This window comes from Solanum lycopersicum, chromosome 2 (assembly GCF_036512215.1).
Source record: "Solanum lycopersicum chromosome 2, SLM_r2.1".
NCBI classification, from domain to species: domain Eukaryota; kingdom Viridiplantae; phylum Streptophyta; class Magnoliopsida; order Solanales; family Solanaceae; genus Solanum; species Solanum lycopersicum.
The window spans coordinates 38,303,651-38,322,300 of NC_090801.1; the positions used below are offsets into that span (position 1 = coordinate 38,303,651).

General features: G+C 33.0%; 1 protein-coding gene across 1 annotated transcript; it reads left to right on the forward strand.

The window, feature by feature from the left end:
• The first annotated feature begins 3,511 nt into the window (after positions 1 to 3,511).
• OPT1 (oligopeptide transporter 1) lies at positions 3,512 to 17,745 on the forward strand. The gene is given in 5 exon segments (NM_001247069.2): positions 3,512 to 3,599; positions 5,088 to 5,193; positions 5,314 to 5,531; positions 10,796 to 11,352; positions 16,781 to 17,745. Coding segments are annotated over 5 exon segments (1,758 nt in total). The 5' UTR covers positions 3,512 to 3,545; the 3' UTR covers positions 17,604 to 17,745.
• The last annotated feature ends 905 nt before the right edge of the window (positions 17,746 to 18,650 follow it).

Below are 18,650 nucleotides of genomic sequence, written 5' to 3' on the forward strand. Positions count from 1 at the left end.
AACACCGTTAATGAGAGTAGTTGCTTGATGTAGACGAGAAGTAATAGGTGTTTTAGTTTTAAAATCTATTTAAACTTGGACAAGTGTGGAAGAAGTATAAAAAATTAAATGGGAAAGGAGACCTATGAGCTTACCAACTAAGTGGAAAGGGGAAGGATTGAAGGGTTGAAATTATGTATCATGCTAGGGGGAAGGACGGTGCTGATAAATCTATAATTAAATGAAAAAATTAAAATGAGTAGTCATTCATCAAATTTACTAACCAAATTTGGTCATAGTTACAAACTCAAAATGACCACTCTTTCATTATAGTTGTTTAGCAAATTTATTAGTTCATTGAGTAATCTACCTTAGACCATTGTTGGTGGGATTTTAACTTTTTAGGATGAATATTCTCTGTAAATTTTAAATATGAATTCAATTCCTAAATTTAGTCAATTCACAACATATGTAGTTTGTTATCAGTAAGTTTGCAAATGAGTTATTCCATGGAATCACCTCAGATGATATTGCGACTTGTGCAAAGCACATAAAAATGATAGCTTTTGCTTATTTAGTGATAGCTAGCTTCTTGAGATTGTCTTTCAATAAAATGCACACGAACTAATTATCATGGAAATCAACTCTATAAAAGTTTGTTGATTCACGAAGTTTTATATCGTGCATAATTAACAAATAAATCACGAGCTAAAGCAAACGTGAATTATTTTAAGTGAATAATATATTAAAAGAATTGAACCATCAAAAGGATCTTATATCTATTTATTTTATTGAAATTATTTAGAGGAGATTAGAGTTGGTTTAGATTGAAAAAATCGATCTGCAGTGTATACTTTATTGCATCAACAATGTATATAGATGCATATACATCACTAATATACAAGTAATTCATTATCTATACACGAGCATACACTATTTATAGTTTATTGAAAATAATATTTGTTGTTATATTCCTAATTTTAGACTATTTTATATGGAAGGACTATTTGTAGTCTTGTTGAAAATAATGTTTGTTGTTGTATTGCTAATTTTAGACCATTTTTTATACGAATAATAATATGGCTTTATGAAATAGTTTTTTATTTGACTTAGGTTTCAAGTAGGGGTGTCAAATGGGCCGGTTGGATTGAAATTGAAATTATTAAAAGGGCAACTTTTACATATAGCAAATAAAAATTCATATTTGTATGTTATATCAAAGTTTGCATAATTGCGCTCCATAGAAAACATAGAAACTATATAATTCGGTATACATATACAGTTGAAGCAAATTGTATAAAGCGAAGTGTATAAAACAAGAAAGAGAAAAACACTTGGGCAGAGAACTGTATAAAAACGAAGTGTATAAAACGAATTGTATTATTATAAGTGTATAGAACGATTATATACAATTTGAATTTGTATAAAATGAGAAAGAGAGAAAGACAAAAGAGACTTGACAAGGAATATACAATTGAATCGAATTGTATAAAACGATAAAGAGAGAAATTAGATACAATTTGAAAATTGTATAAAATGAGAATGAGAGAAAGGCAAAAGAAACTGGGCAGGGGAGTATTTTTATTGTATAATTATAAGTGTATAGGACGAAAATATATGTACTTCCATGTGTATATACAATTTTCTCACGATTTATACAAACAGAAACGCAATTTATACATTTCGCTTCTGTTTGTATAAGTGAGAAAGGCGAGGGCGGCGAGCGAGATTTGGGAGAGTGGCGAGCGAGATCTGAAAGAGGGATAGAGGGAAACAAAAATATATGTATTTATATATTATTGTTTCTGCTTTATACAATTAGAAACAATTTTTATACACTTGTGTTTCTATAAAAGTGAGGAAGCGAGTGAGAGATTAGAGGAGAGTGGCGAGTGAGAGATTAGAGGAGAGCGGCAAGCGAGAGATTAAAGGAGAGTGACGAGCGAGATATTTTGGGGAGAGGCGCCTGACAATTTTTCGCAAACGTTTGCTATGGAGCACAATTAAATCAAACCCTAGCTACTCCATTTATTTTAGGTTATTAGTTTGCCATTATATACAATTTTTCCTTATAAAATGGGTTCAATAGAAATCGGGTTGGGTCTTGACCCGCCCAAGTTTACTTTGGGATCAAATGGGGTTGATCCAAATGGGCTAAAAACAGATTGGGTCTTGACCCGTCCAATTTGACCCGATTAATCTCAATAATTTAACATATTGATATTTAACTTTTATAATCACAATTTGAGTTCCCGCTCAAGAATTTTTTGTTATAAAAATAACAAATATATAAATAAATCCTAAAAGATGTTAAATAGATGATAATTCATTCCTTCAATATAGGAACATATATCTTAATAAAAAGTTTTAAAATGGGTTGAAATTGAAGATTGAATTGGATTCAATTGAGAAACTTTTTCAAATGGTTAAACTTGAATGAGTTGAGAATGAATTCAATTCGCATTATCTTAAACCAAACTCTTAAAATTTTAGACGAATTAAACGAAATACTTATGTTTGAATTCACTTTTAACACGAACCAATATTTTGTATACTTTTTCGTAAAATACAAAGGAGATGGCGTGCTTGTGCAAATAAGAGAAAAAGGGGTAGAAAGCGACAAGTTAGGCCTACCATTACTGACGTTGCACATTTCCCATAATAATTGCAACTACAGCCTTATCCAACATTTTAAAAATTCCTAGTTTACAAGGTACGTCTTCTAATAATTTATATTAATTTGGCAAATACTTTAAAAATTAAAATTATTTATAATTTAGTACTATAACTTTGAGATATTTTATATGCCTAAATCATATAAGTATATTTTTTGATCCGTTTCTAGGAACTTCCATATTTTTTTGGTTGCTAGTTGACTTGACCAATTTATAACTTGAGGATACTGCCTCTTGTTCATAAAAAATATGTTCCTTAATTAAGAAATCCGGGTCATTAAAGAATACAAAAGAGAGAATTTTAAATTTACAAGATACTACAATCTATCTGGATCTAAAGTGTCAATTCCAATAAATATTGAACTAAAAAAAATTCTTGCTTTCGAAATGATTTGCCGTCTGAGACAAATCTATTATTTCGATTTGTTATTTGTTATTGAATTGCGTGCACATAAAATTATAAAAATATACTCTCTAATTTTATTTTAAATATAAATATATTTAAATAAATACTTAAAATTATATAAAATAAATAATTACTAAATATTCTATATCACAATTTGCATCTCACTTCGCTTCATGTGTTTTGTCAGGTGTAATTCATGTGTTTTATGTGTAATATCACATAATTTAGGTGTCTCTTTTTTAATTTAATATTAATTTAAATATTTATTAAAATTGGATTGTATTTTTTTATTTATTTATATGAAGGGATCAAAATTAAAATATAAAAATAGCGGCTCATCAAAGTTTTTTTTTTTTTTTTTTTTGCTCAAGTTACCTCTCTACACAGGTTTACCCGATTTTGATGTTATGCTAATTTTCCTTTGAATTGAATTTTGAGTATAAGATAAGGTGAAGAGTGAGATCCATCAATTTGAAGCTTTGCATATGGGTAGTCAAACAGATGAAATACCTCTTCTCGAAGATGGTGGCCTTCTTGAGGTTCTAATTTCTCTCTTAATTTCAAATCTAATTATTTGGGGTTAACTGTTTTATCTCTATTGCATACACTTTATTGGTGTTCAAGGAAAGATTTGTGTTTGATTCATCTTTTTCCGATACGGTATGAAGCTAACTCTGCTGGGTATTTGTTAATGTAATACATCAATCTACAATTTTTTTGCTAGTTAGACTCTTGTTAGTGTGTTTTATATTGTTGGGCATGTACAAGTTGTTAATCGAGACAGAAGATTTAACGGTCCTTAGCGATAAGTAGACAGTGTTGTTAATTATTCAACTTCTCTAAGGAAAGATGAGATAAGACCATGTCTTTTCCAGGTTAATTGTAGCTTGTTGCTAAAAGAGGCCAAAATGCACGAATGCTTTGGTCCTACTATTCGGAAAAGTGAAGAAGTGGAATTGAGTAGAAGATTAACTAGAACAAAAGCTCAGTAGTGCTAAAGTTTAAATTGGAAACAATTGAAAGTCCTGATGAATGGATTCATGATCTAGGCAGTTGAAATGAAGTGCAGGAGTATTTTAAACCAATCGAGATTATATTATACTTGTAATTAATCAATTATCAAGTAAGCTTCTTCCCTCAAACAGTGAAAATCATTATTCCCCAGAAAAGAAAATATAAAATAGGACCCATGGTTGATAAAAGTTGATAGTAAAAGTAAAAGATCCATCAATAAGATGATGGCCTTCCAGGTATTCTGTTTAGTCCTATGTGGTATCCAAATAATAGTAATATAATTTTTTCTTCTATGAATGTAAATGAGAGCATAACAAAACCCTTCTTGTTTAAGATTAGTTAGTTGAAAGTTAAGGAATTTCAAACTGACCTCCATTTGCTATATCTGAGATTGCTATGATCATTTCCTTTTTTTTTTTTATAAATACAATAAAACAATGACTTATATAGTTGAGTTCAATTCCTATCGCATAAACAAATTATTTACTTCATCTACATTCGAGGGTTATTCGTATACTAATGACAGAAGTAGATACCTGATTTATACATCAATGTCCAAACTATACCATAAAACGACCCCTGAACTAATACAGGAGGAGGACCACAGATGGGGGATTTTCAATACTATTTTTTTTGGAGAGTGTGTGGTAGTAGAAGAGGATGTGGTAAAAGAAAAAAGGGTAAAAGTTGGCCCTAGACTTAGATAACGGCTGGGGTAGGAGCGTAATACTTTTTTAATGGAGGGAATAATTGTTCTATTTTGCATAGTCGAGGGGCATCTTTTATCCTGTACTATTTTTATATGGATCCTTGGTTTACAAAATTAAGTTGAGTATGTTTAAATATTCTGGCTATTCCACATCTTCAAGAATAGAGTCTGTCATTCATTTTTAATGTAGAAGATGATAATTAGATGCAAATGTAATTTCCTTGCACGTTATTTTGCCATAAGAAATGTGAATCCCTGCAAGATAGTTTTGTTGAGGCATGCTTAAATAAATTCCTATTTGCAGGATGAGAATAGTGGACTCTATACTAGGGATGGTTCTGTTGATATAAAGGGTAATCCTGTTTTAAAGAGTGAGACAGGGAACTGGAGAGCTTGCCCATTTATTCTTGGTATGTTTCAGATTTCCCATTTCTTTTTGTTTTATTCTTTCTCCTTTTCCCTGTTTGGCATAGTTATTTATTCACTCTGCTTTATGATATAATTGATTTGGTTGCTGACTTTGGTCTCAGGTAATGAATGTTGTGAACGTTTGGCATACTATGGCATTGCTGCTAATCTTGTTACTTATCTTACTAAAAAGTTACATGAGGGAAACGTTTCAGCTGCTAGAAATGTCACTACTTGGCAAGGCACTTGTTACATAACGCCCCTAATTGGGGCTGTACTGGCAGATGCATACTGGGGAAGATATTGGACGATTGCTACCTTCTCAACTATCTACTTCATCGTAAATATCTCACCTTCATTTTACACAAAGTACTAACTTATGGTGTGTGAGATGATATAAAATTTCTTCTTGTGACTTGCATATTCGTATTTTGTCGTTTTTCCTTTCCTACTTGAGAGTTTCTGTTAACATAGTTAACCTTTAATCTACTGATTTTTTTCTTTTGTTTTCACTCCACGGAGATCATAAATCGTTGAGATTGTGTTAGTCATCTTTAGATTAATTAGGAAGCTCAGTAAAGCAGGTCGGTTAATGGCATTGTGGGCCTGCACCTACCCCACAGTGCTCGATCTTTGTGAATCTTATTCTTCTTAGGTGGAACAGAAGTTGTGGTGCAGGCTGGTCATCAACTTCTTACCAAATCATATATAGACATTCAGATGACAAGCAAAAAGAATTTACAGTTTGAAATTTATTATGTTTCATCTAGTATATCATTCTTACCTGGAACATTAAAATAGACAATAGAATGATATCAAGGGAACTTTGGATATCTGGAGATGTTTCCGTCGTCCTATCTGTAACAGCAGAGAGTATTTCATCTCCCCCCCACCCCAAAATAAAAGCAAAGAGCGAAGAAGATAAGGAAAAACAGTAGCCTCTAGATGCTTCCTCTGTAAAGAGGCTTTGGAGAACTTACAAGCACCTTTTTCTGCACTGTAAGGTAACTGCGCAGGTTTGGACTCTGTTTACTAGCATAGACAATGAATGCTGGACTATGCCAGAACACACTTCTGATCATCTAAGCTGTTGGATCAAAAAGGGAGGCAGTTAGTGTCAGAAAAGATCTCTAAAATTGTTGATGGCCAAGGTGTTTTAGACAGCAATGGTGATCCACTGGAACATGAAAACTTTGAGAAGTCTGTAAGATTTTGTGAAGAGGATGATGAATCCATGGTACAGAATTTTCAAATGTCGCTAGAAGAAGTGATCTATCTCCAAGACAATTTGTTGAAGTTACAAAAACGGAGCCTGGAAGCAAGAACTAGAAGCAAGATAACTTGTTTCACAGAATGCAACTAAAGAGGACAGCTTCCCAAAAATAGAACAATTAATGATGAATAAGGTTCTATAAATTGGGAGGTACATGAGGAAATTGGGTCTTTATACTGCTTTTTAGAATTCTTCCAAGAAGATTAGTGCTTTTTATTGATGAATATTTCAAAGTTATGGTTCTTAGGGATTTGGAGCATCAACTGACTCTCAAATTGAATCATCAAGGTCTAGATAAAAAGTTTACCCTGACTCTTATATACGCTAATGTGATATGCATGAATTGAACTATTGGTTTCATTATATCATCCTAGGGACATCAATAATACTCATTGGATGATAGTGGGTGACTTCAGTGTGGTTCTATCAAGGATGAAAAATTTGGAGTGGCTGCATATCCGCGACCAAAGTTGAGGATTTTACACATTGTATGTCAAACTGTGTTCTAACTGTTAGGGTATCAAAGGAAGCGTCTATACTTTGTCGAATGGGAGAAGATGAAGCTTGTATTTTAAAAAATCAGATAGATGTAGTGGCAGTCAAGAATGGCAAGACTTACTTTCCCAATCTTGATGTTGAACATCTTGTCTAAAGTGGCTTAGATCACACTCCTTTGTTATTTAGTGGTACCGTGGAGTATTTTTCAGTTAAAAGGCCATACAAGTTCTTGAATTTTTGGATTAAGCATGAGAAATTCCTGGAGGTGGTTAGGAGAAATTGGACTTCAGATTTTTTTTTGTGAGCTCCGTTGGTTATTCTTCAAAACAAGTTGAAGAATGTAAAAGGACCTTTGTGAAATGGAGCAAAACCATTTATGGTGATATTTACTCTGATGGAATTAAGGTACATGAGGTTCAATTTGAATCGCATCCTTGGCTCAATCAAGAAAAGATTGCATAATGAGCAAGCAGAGTTAAAGAGTCAAATAAATATGTACACTTGGAGGAGGAATTTCGAAGTGAAAACATATATTACATGGTTCAAGGAAGGAGATTGTAATACAAAGTTCTATCATATGTTAAAGGAAGAAGGAAAAAGCTTCATGTGATAAGACTTCAAGATGCTGATGGTAAATGGAGAAACACCATTGAAGAGCTTTCAAATGAAATATTAAATACCCTTTGGGGTGGTCCAGTCAAGTTCGAAACCCCTTGCCAGCAGAAGCAAGGGGTTTACCTTTTGGGTCAGGCTCGTCGTATCAGGCTTGCCTAGTGCAGGTTACCTCTCCTACGTGATTTGCGAGCTATTGCATAGGAGCGGGGGTTTTACCCTGTTCGGACCCAAAGGGTAGCGACTGCAATTTCCCTCGTCATAAAAAAAAAGGAACTATCAAATTCTTTCAAGAATAAACAAGGAATAAAGGGTGCTTGAGATCGTGAGGTGTGTACCTAATTTCATTTCTTGTACAAAATAACTCCCTGGTAGCTTTGCTATCTATAAAAGATGTTAAGTAAGCGTAAACAGATAATAAATAAGTTAGCAACCGGTGTTTGGTTTAAAACTTTAAATAGTTTAAGTGTCCGTGGTTCCGATGAATTTACATGCTTGTTTTATATGTGGCATTAAATGTTAGAGGCAAGAGAGTTGACTGTGCATTAACGTAGGGGGAAAATGAAAATGGGATCCTACAATTTTCGTTTTGATAATTGGATGAGATTGTGCGCACTTCACTTTATATTGCCAAATGATTTACCTATTGATGAGATATCAAGAATGTCCTGGAGGTCCTCAGCATTATTTTGTATCATGCTGCAAAACATCCACATTGATTATGAGAGGAGAAACGTCATAAGTTGTCCTTGAACTATTGAAGTAGGTCAAAAATAGTCCTTTAACTATACATGTATCAGATTTAGTCCTTTAACTATCCAAAACGTTATCAAGTTTGGTCCGTTAACTATACACTTATAGTTTTAGACCCTTAATGATACATGTATCGATTTTAGTCCTTTTAAGTATCAAAGACTTATCAGGTTTGGTGTCTGTTTATTTTTTATACAAATAAGTTAGGTTTGTATTTACAGAACTCATGCCTTTGTGAAATTAATTCTTTTTAGCCATTTATTCAATTGTTTCTCTCTTCCTGCTATTTTTTCTTCAAAATACTCTTATGAAAAGAACCATAACCTCACCAATTCAGTATTTTGATAATGAGAAAATATGATGCAAGTCTTGATTATATCCAATGGAGGATAAATGAAGCATATTATTATTGCGAATGACTTGAATATGCTATGTCCCTTCTATAGCGGTTAACGGTTTATAATCAACGTGAATTTTTTAATTCTATTTTTCATACAAAATAAAATAAAATTTTTAAACGTAAAATATAACAAATAAAATAATAAAATCGATCTATTTCATATTTTTAAAAAAACCTGAAAAAAGAAGAAGTTGCAAATCTACCATTTTATAGGTTTTAACTTCTAAAATTAAATAAGTTCTCTTCCATTTAGTGGGTGGAGTCCAAATTTTGGAATCAAAACATGAGTGAAGAACTTCTAATTTTATTCTCCTTGCAGGAAATTCATTTCTATTAAATATAAATAAATCTCTCCCCACACCTAATGGGTGATAACTTTTTTTCTTTTTATGATAAATTTTAGCATATTCAAAGTCATTAGTGACAATAATATTTTTCATTTTATCCTCCATTGATTACAATCAAGACTTGTATCTTCTTTCCTTGTGAGTTTCATTTTGAATGGTTGAGCTGAAGGCTATTTTCATAAGCATAACTTGAAGAAAAAGTAGCGGGGAGAAAGAAACAACTAGAAAAATGGGTTAAATATTTACTTTCACAAAGACGTGTGTTATGTGAATATGAACCTAAGCTATTAGTATAAAAAAATAGATAGAGAGCAAACCTAACCTGATAAATTTTTGAATAGTTAAAGGGGACACGTTTCAGTGTATAGTTAATTGACTTAGAACAGTAAGTGAATAGTTAAGGGACCAAACTTGATGACGTTTTGGTTAGTAAAAGGACTAAATCTGGTGAATGTATATTCAGAGGATATTCCCTTCCATACTGTTCATGAAATTCAGCTCCCTAAGTTTGTTCTTGAGAAATAGATGAACGCGTAAAACAACTATTCAGCTTATGTGCCAGAATGATTAAAAGGAGAGCGCCCCTTTCACTGGAGATACTCATATTTGGCGAATCTTGCATTTGACGATGATTATGAGGTATATTTCAACTCATTTGAAGAGGTTGTTCCAAAGATAGTAGGATACTTAATGTGGACAAGTTTCAATGCCCCTTCCTACACATAAGAACTATCAGGTAGGATGAGTGATTGCCGAGGTGCTGATTATTTGTTGAGCTTGTGGGCCAATTTAAGTGAATTTACATACCTGCAGAACATAAGATGCAACAGAGATGAAATCATGAGGATGATGAAAATAGGAAATTTCATGGTTCAGGAATGTGCAAGGCTGCTGTGTATCTGTTTTTTATAGTCCTACATGAACATTTGTACTATTCTTTCATGGTGTATTTGTATTTTAGTATCCAGTATAAAGTCTAAGATGCTTTTGCTCTACTTAAAGTTAGCAAGTTTGAACTTTAGATGTGATGTAAAAGGTAGAATTGACCCTGCATATTCTATTGGTTTGGAGTATATTACTCACTCCGGCATGCTGCCTTGTGACATATTAACTATAAAAGAAGTGATACATATTTAACCTTTTTCATTTCTTTTATAGTTGGTGGGTGCAACTGTGGTTCTAGATTTATGTATTGTTGTTGCAACTTTAAGGAAGGTAGAGCCACTTTCCCGGCAAACTGCTTAAGTGCCAATTGCCTTTCATGACAGATCCAAAGGGATCTACTTTTTCTTCTAATACTGGTTTAAATTAGCTACCAACTTCGTCATATGGAACTTATAACAACTTTATGAAGTGTGTCGTATTTGCCAAGTTCTAGAGAAATTAAAGATGGGCAATACATAAGAAAGTTACAAGGAGTAAATATAGTAGCTATCTGCTCGGTGCTTTTTAGAACTCTTGTGATTAAAGGTCTCATCTTTACGACTAATATAGCAAGTTCAAGTGAGAAGTAGATACATGTCTTGTCTTGAAAACCGATGTCCTAACTTTGTTTGCCCTATCTCCCCTTTGCAACTGGCATTTTACCTTTGCTCTAGCCTCTAGTGCAACAATAAATTAAGAGGCATATCCTGTTCTTGCAACCTTTCTTTCTCTTACATCTGCTTGCCGGACTTGCACTACTTATATTATGATTTTTTGGTTGTTGATTTGTTGTAAAGGGCATGTGCACGTTGACACTATCGGCTTCAGTTCCTGCTTTTAAGCCCCCTCAATGTGTGGGCTCTGTGTGCCCTTCGGCATCTCCTGCCCAGTATGCCATATTCTTTTTTGGCCTCTATCTGATTGCTCTTGGTACTGGTGGGATCAAACCATGTGTTTCGTCATTTGGAGCTGATCAATTTGATGACACAGATCCAAAAGAGAGGGTTAAAAAGGGATCCTTCTTCAATTGGTTCTATTTTTCTATCAACATTGGAGCTTTGATATCAAGCAGTTTGATCGTGTGGATTCAAGAAAATGCTGGATGGGGCCTTGGGTTTGGCATCCCTGCAGTTTTCATGGGCATTGCCATTGCAAGTTTCTTTTTTGGTACACCACTCTACAGATTTCAGAAGCCTGGGGGAAGTCCTCTCACAAGAATGTGCCAGGTTTTGGTTGCAGCATTCCACAAATGGAACTTGTCTGTCCCCGATGATAGTACACTACTTTATGAGACCCCAGACAAAAGCTCTGCAATTGAAGGGAGCCGAAAGCTGTTGCACACTGATGAACTAAGGTGAGAATATTTTCTTTTTTTTGCCAAGGAGTACATTTTAACTTTACACTCTCTTCTCATCTGTGTTCTCGTAAGGCTCTTACAGAAGTCATGACATTTATAAAGACAATAATGATGCCAAGACATTCATACTTCAAAGTCGAAGTCAGAATATCTTTCATATAATCATTTCGTACTTAGAATTGCACTTTGAGGCATAGCTTGCAAGTTTTAAGAAACACGGAAAATTCACGCTTGCTTGCTTCCTCGAACATACATACACATTCTAAAACATTTTCATACATCTTTAGGATCATGCTTCTTGGCAAAGGACTCAAGAAAGGTATTTCTAAAATTTTCTTCGATGTAGTCTCAACTCATCGAACAAACAATCTCTACATGAATACAATTCGAATGTCTCAATTTATACCCATTACAGCTCAACATAAGCCTTCTAGGCTTTGGACTTGGGCTTTATGTAATCCAAGTCCCCAAATGTAAATTAATGGTGAAATCTTGATTCATCATAATCCCCTTGATTGAATATACAATTGATTGTTGAAGCTGTTTGCCCTATCTCTATTTTACTTTTTGATTATTATAATATTATTTCTATTATGTTACTAATTTAACCTTTATCATTTGTAATTATTTTCTAATGTAATATAACAATTAACACGTTACTACTTCCCCTAAATTAATCATTTTTAATTCTATTTTTAAAAGAAATTGTCACTTCATATATGTAACTTAAAGTTATTGAATAATATTTACATTACATAAGATCATTAATTAAGTCTCTAATATTTGTAATTATTTTCCAAGTAATATAACATCTAAAACATATTATTGATTTTTTAATTTTTTGGTCATTTTAAATATGTAATTTAGATTTTAATTTTTTTCATTATGAAGTATGCACAAAAAATTTACATGATTATTCAAATAATATACTTTTTGTTATAGTGATAAATTATTACACTACAATTTTAAATAGCATGAAAATATTTGATTCAATAGTTCAAAATGGAATATAGGAAGTAAATTAGTACACGAAATAATTGGATACAAGATGAAATTTTTACAATTTTTAGCTACAAAGGACAAAAATGCTCATGTTGAACTCCATACATTAATAGAACATTCATGAGAGTAACGTAATAGTCTTGAAAGTTGAGTATTTATGTAAGATTTAAAATAAATTTCATAATAATACAATATTTATGTTGCAATTATATTACATCAATGATTTCACTTTTATTTGAATTGTTCGTTAATATGTTTATATATAATATTTATCGCAATTTATGTTATTTAGAATAAAATATAATTTTATATTAAATGAAGAATTTGAAAAAAAATAAAATTTTTGTATTAACATAAAGATTATAGAGGGATTATTCTAAAAAAAAGAAATGAATTATATTATGAAATAAGAAACTAAGAATAAAATAGAAATAATAATATAATATTGAGGAGAGAGAAGATTCTTTTTAGAGAGTAAAATAGAGAATTGGGTTGGAGTTGATTGTCTGAAAATACAGAGAACTCTATATTTAGAGTGTAAAATAGAAGATAGGGTTGGAGATGTCCTTATTCCAACACTCCCCCTCAAGTTGGTGCATACATGTCATATTTACCGAACTTGTTACTGATGTAATGGAAGACGAGGGCATCCAATTAATTAAATAGCAAGACGCGAGAATTGCATCACCCCCAAAAATGCTAAGGAACATGGGATTCAATGAGAAGTGTGTGAACTGTTTCATGAGATGCATGTTCTTCGTTTCAGCTACCCCGATTTGCTGAGGGGTGTATGGACAAGATATCTGATGAATAATTCCTTGATGAGTCATAAACTGCTGAAACTGGGAGGATGAGTATTCTGAAGCATTATCTCTATAGATTTAAGAATAGAAACTTCAAATTGATTTTGTATTTTTAACACAAAAACTCATTAATATAGAAAAAAAACTCATAATAATCTTTCATTAAGAAAATCCGTACATCTGGAATAATCATCAATGAAACTAACGAAATAACTGAAGTCTAATGTTGAACTGACTCTACTAGGATCCCAAAAATCATAATAAACTAATGAAAAAATGTACATAAAGAATAGAGTATAAAGTCATAGAAGGTAAGGTTTAGCTTGTCCAACTCTTTTAATTTTGTTTAGATCCTGTTGGCTAGAGCATCAGAGGAAGAGACTGTAAATAAACAATATTAGAGAAAAGTGATTTTTAACCAAAAATATGATCAGAAGCGTCCGAATCCATGGCCCGCAGTCCAAGGGTACTAGAATGTGAAACACGAGCAAAAGAATTACTAGAAACAAAAGTATCAAGCAGAGCAACTGAGGCTACTGTGGAGATGCTTAATTTCTCTATTCTTAAGGAGTTCATTATATTCCCCTTCAGATAAAGAAACCCTTTATTACGTGCACTGTCAATCTGAGCAATATGAGCATTATTGGGTGGTCGACCATGTAGAATATTAACATTTTTCCTAGTCATTAGGAAAGATATGAACTTCCTGACCCTTAGGAGTAGAATTTCCCCCTTTCCTTGAGATCTTACAAAACGACTCTTCCTCATCGATTCTCCATGGACTAAGATGATGAATTTTTTGTGGTTTGAGATGCTAGATTAGAGCAGTCAATGGTGAGTGTGAAACCATTGTGTGATTGGGAGGCGTGGCAAGACGAAGTAAACTAGAGAATAGTTCATCAATTGTAGGGACTGTAGGACTAACTAAAATTTGATCACACACCGAATCAAATATAGTAGGAAGTCCAATAAGTGTAAGAACTCGAAACGACTCTTTCCACTTGTTGCTTTTGGATGTTCATAATGACTGACACTAAGCTCTTACGAAGGTAATTTGACATATCCGATTCTTCTTTCTTTAAGTTTGTCATTGAAGATATCATGTCATGAAAACGAGACATCATTAGTATATAAAGCGCGTGTCTTTTCGATACTCTGAGCATGTATGGATGGACGAAAGAACAGTGCCAACTTGGAAGCAATAGAACGTAGACCGTCAAGTGAAATCCAATCCACAAAATAATTTGATCTATGGACAGCGTCGTTGTGGTAAAGGTCGTAATGCCAGACGAATCATTACCGCAAGGCATAGAGGGGGAGGTCAGATCATCACAAAAGACTACATAATTGAGCATCAATCATTTCCCATTGCTCTTTGATCTTTTCATCTATCTAACTAGCTTTTTTCATTAAGTGACGTTGAACACCTTGACCCTTGTACCACAACTCTACCAAGGAAGCTCAAGCTAAATAGTTTGAACTTAGCATTAATGATTTAGAAGTAATCATAGGGCTTGAAGTTCCGATAACATATCAAGATCCGAAAGACATCTTGTGAAATCTGACTTGAAAGCTACCTGAAAACTTATATCAGACTGGCAGTGGCCTGAGATCTAAAATCAAATGGACAATGACCTGGAAAACAGACAGGAAAGCTGAAGAAATTCATATCTTACCAGGAAAGTCCACTGCCGGCGCCAGAATAGGGTTCTAGTTATTATAATCCAAAAGATACTTGATGAAGTGGGTTGTAAGGACTCAGCGACATGATTGGAAAAGAAAATTTCTCGAAAAATATGGCCGGAAACAGCTCATTTACAGTCACTACATTACAATCCTTTTTCACGCAGGATACTATATGCAAGTTTTATTCCTAGTCCTGTTTTAGCAACCATTGTCATAAAAATAAGATCTATAGTAATATAAAAGCACAATTAATTTTAAAATTTTGGATATCAACATATATTTAAATTTTGATTGAACTAATGTCAACTTTGAATTACCATTTCAAAAGAGAAAATTGGAACTTTGAGTTCAACTATGAATATTCCGTTTTGACTCGCCTAGATTTCATGACATTTCTTAAATTTTGTGACCCTTTTCAATTATTTGGAAGAGTAAGTTATGTCTTGTATGCCGACTTTGTGGGACACGTTAGCAATGCAGTGAGAGTATTGATTCTTTCTAAGATTTTTCTAGATTTCCTAACCTGTATGATTAATTAAAAAAAGGACTTCTGTTCCATATGGTGACTTAATAGAACATGTTAAGAATGCTCTCTTCTTTCCAAGGTTGTTTATTTTTCTTTAATTAGTGTTCTAATCACTTCTTAGATTAAATTATATTAGAAATGAATCTATTAGTTAATTTTTCTTACAATTAAGAACAATCTGGATATCAGTTTTTTGGCAGGGATGACGTATCATTACTATTCAGTTATTTGTATGTTTTAACAAATGTGAGATCAGAGTTCCGTTTTAGAATGACATAAAGAGAATAGCCCTCGACTGTCTGGGTCATGGTTTGAAGGGAAATTGTTCAAAGACAATACAAACAAATAAGCTTTCAGTGGAATCCACATATACAAGCAAGTAATTACATGTTTGAAAGCTTCACCTGAAGCACCTAAGTTCCAGCTTGAAGCTTAGAAATCTCCGAACGTAATAAGTTGTGTGATTCGTCTCTCGTCTTGTACATTTTATTCTTTTCCGAGCTTTGGGTTTTTGATGTACTTCTTACCTTTCTTGGTACAAATTAATTTCTAGCGTTGAAAATGGAAGTCCAGACTATTTCCTAAGCTTAAAAAGAAAGAATCAGATAAAAGTCTACTAAGTTTTAAATTGAATTTTTGTGTCCTATGAATATGGTTATAGATCTGTGATTCCTTTCTTGGGTTCTAGGATACTTTTCTTTGGTGGAAGTGGGAAGAGGCTTTGGGGTTTCCGAACTTTGTGCCTCTCTCTCCAAATTACTTCTAACGATGAAGTTGAAATTGTTTCCAAATCACTTTACTAACAAGGAAAGAACCTTCTACCCTGTAGGCATAAAGACGGGGAAATAAAAAGGCAGCTGCTTCAAGTTCTTAAACTTTTAACTCTGAGAAAGAACATGAACAATTTATTATGTTTCTATCACAATAAGAACAATAGTATCTAACGATGTTATTGATATGCACTAAGTACTGAATTGTAGATCAAACTAAAAATTATGAAAAATCATTTTAATAATATTTGGATGCTCAGATGATCCATATTGAACTATGTTTAAGGTACGGATGTTATTATTTAGAATGGGATTATGTGGAATTAGTTCTTTGAGCATCTCTATCATGTTACTGCTTTAAGGTTTTTAATAATCAGTAGTGCATAAATTGGATTTACCCGGAAATTATCATAAATCCAGAATCATGAATATATGCTATAATACTGAAGGACCTAGTAATTTTTCCACAATCCTCTGCGTATCATGCAAATGTTGAACTTACTGCAACTTCTTAGAATTATGCTTGCTCCTTGTTATCTTCTGGTTTATTGTAGTTTTTCAAATTATCAATCCTCAGTTTCCTGCAAGGATTCAGTTAGCATGCTTTTGGATCTTCTGCATAACATTATCTTCTTCAGGTGCCTCGACAAAGCTGCTGTAGTTTCAGACAACGAATTGACGACTGGGGACTATTCCAATGCTTGGAGGCTCTGTACTGTTACGCAGGTTGAGGAACTGAAAATTTTGATCCGCATGTTTCCGATATGGGCAACTGGTATAGTCTTTTCTGCTGTTTATGCACAAATGTCTACAATGTTTGTGGAGCAAGGGATGGTGATGGACACTGCCGTTGGTTCCTTCAAAATTCCTGCAGCATCTCTTTCTACTTTCGATACCATTAGTGTTATTGTGTGGGTCCCAGTCTATGATAAGATCCTTGTTCCAATTGCAAGGAGGTTTACTGGAATAGAGAGGGGATTTTCCGAGTTACAGAGGATGGGTATTGGACTTTTCCTTTCAATGTTGTGCATGTCTGCTGCTGCTATCGTTGAGATCAGGCGCCTACAACTTGCAAGAGACCTTGGATTGGTGGATGAAGCCGTTTCAGTACCTCTCAGTATCTTTTGGCAGATTCCGCAATATTTTATACTGGGTGCAGCTGAGATATTTACTTTCATTGGGCAGCTTGAGTTTTTTTATGATCAATCACCTGATGCAATGCGTAGCTTGTGCAGTGCATTGTCACTGCTGACAACTGCTTTGGGTAATTACTTGAGCTCTTTCATCCTGACTGTGGTAACGTCCATTACAACTCGAGGTGGCAAACCTGGATGGATTCCAAACAACTTGAACGGTGGGCATCTTGATTATTTCTTCTGGCTTTTGGCTGCACTTAGCTTCTTCAACTTAGTAATCTATGTTTTCTGTGCCAAAATGTATAAATCCAAGAAGGCATCCTAAGTTGAAGTTGGTTTTAGCCACCCTCTTATGTTTCTAAATGAAAGAAAACATAATGTGATTCTTATAGAACTTTTGTAAGTTATGAGCTGCCAAACTTTCAAAAGATCTTTTAATTAATGGTGTTACTGTCTTATTGTTCTTTCAAAGTTGCTTTGCTTCATCTCTCTCTTCACACTTAGAATGTTGGAAGGGAGCATTGGCCTATGCTTTTGTATAAAGTTTAGTGTTCGAATTTGACATAACTTAATTTTCTAATTGCATGCATTAGAATCTCTCTAAATTCATATTGTCAAGACCACAAAATGTTATTATCTTGTATTTAATTGATAAATTAATAATATTCATTAATTTAAAGTGTGTTTTTAAGAATCAATGAAAGTTGATTCTGATTACATTACTAATTTTTCTATCAATTATTTTATTGAAGTAATATTATACATTCATTATAAATACAGTGTACTGTATGATGTATGATCCATTGTAATGTAATTTCTCTTATTAAATGACTCGGTTGTAATGTTCATTGTTTATTTATAAATCCTTGTAATATTCATTATCTCTTAATAATATATATCATTAATTGTATTTTTGTCAAAGACATTTGGTGCATCTTTTTTTTTTTTAAAAAAAAAAAGAACATATAGATTAGACTGTGTTGATGATGAAATTAAAGATGATACAATATCTTTAAATCTAGTAGATTTTTTCTTTTTTTAAAATAAAGTCTTTCGGAAATATATTATCGATAATTTTTTTCGTTGATCCACTTTGGACCAGGAAACGAAAATTACTCAAATTTGACCTTTTAAGTAAACCTTGAACTTGATAAATTGCACAGGTAAGCCAATTCGTTTTGCCAAACATGTCATGTGAGTTACACCCGACCTCATATACGTTAAAATTTATATTGACGATCTCCGCTAATTGATAACGAGCATTATAATCGTCTAAATTTATCTCCAAATTTCAAGTTAAATACCCCTAAATTATAACCTTAACGAATCCTCGTAGCGTTAAAATTTAAAAATTTACTTGGCTTATAAAATT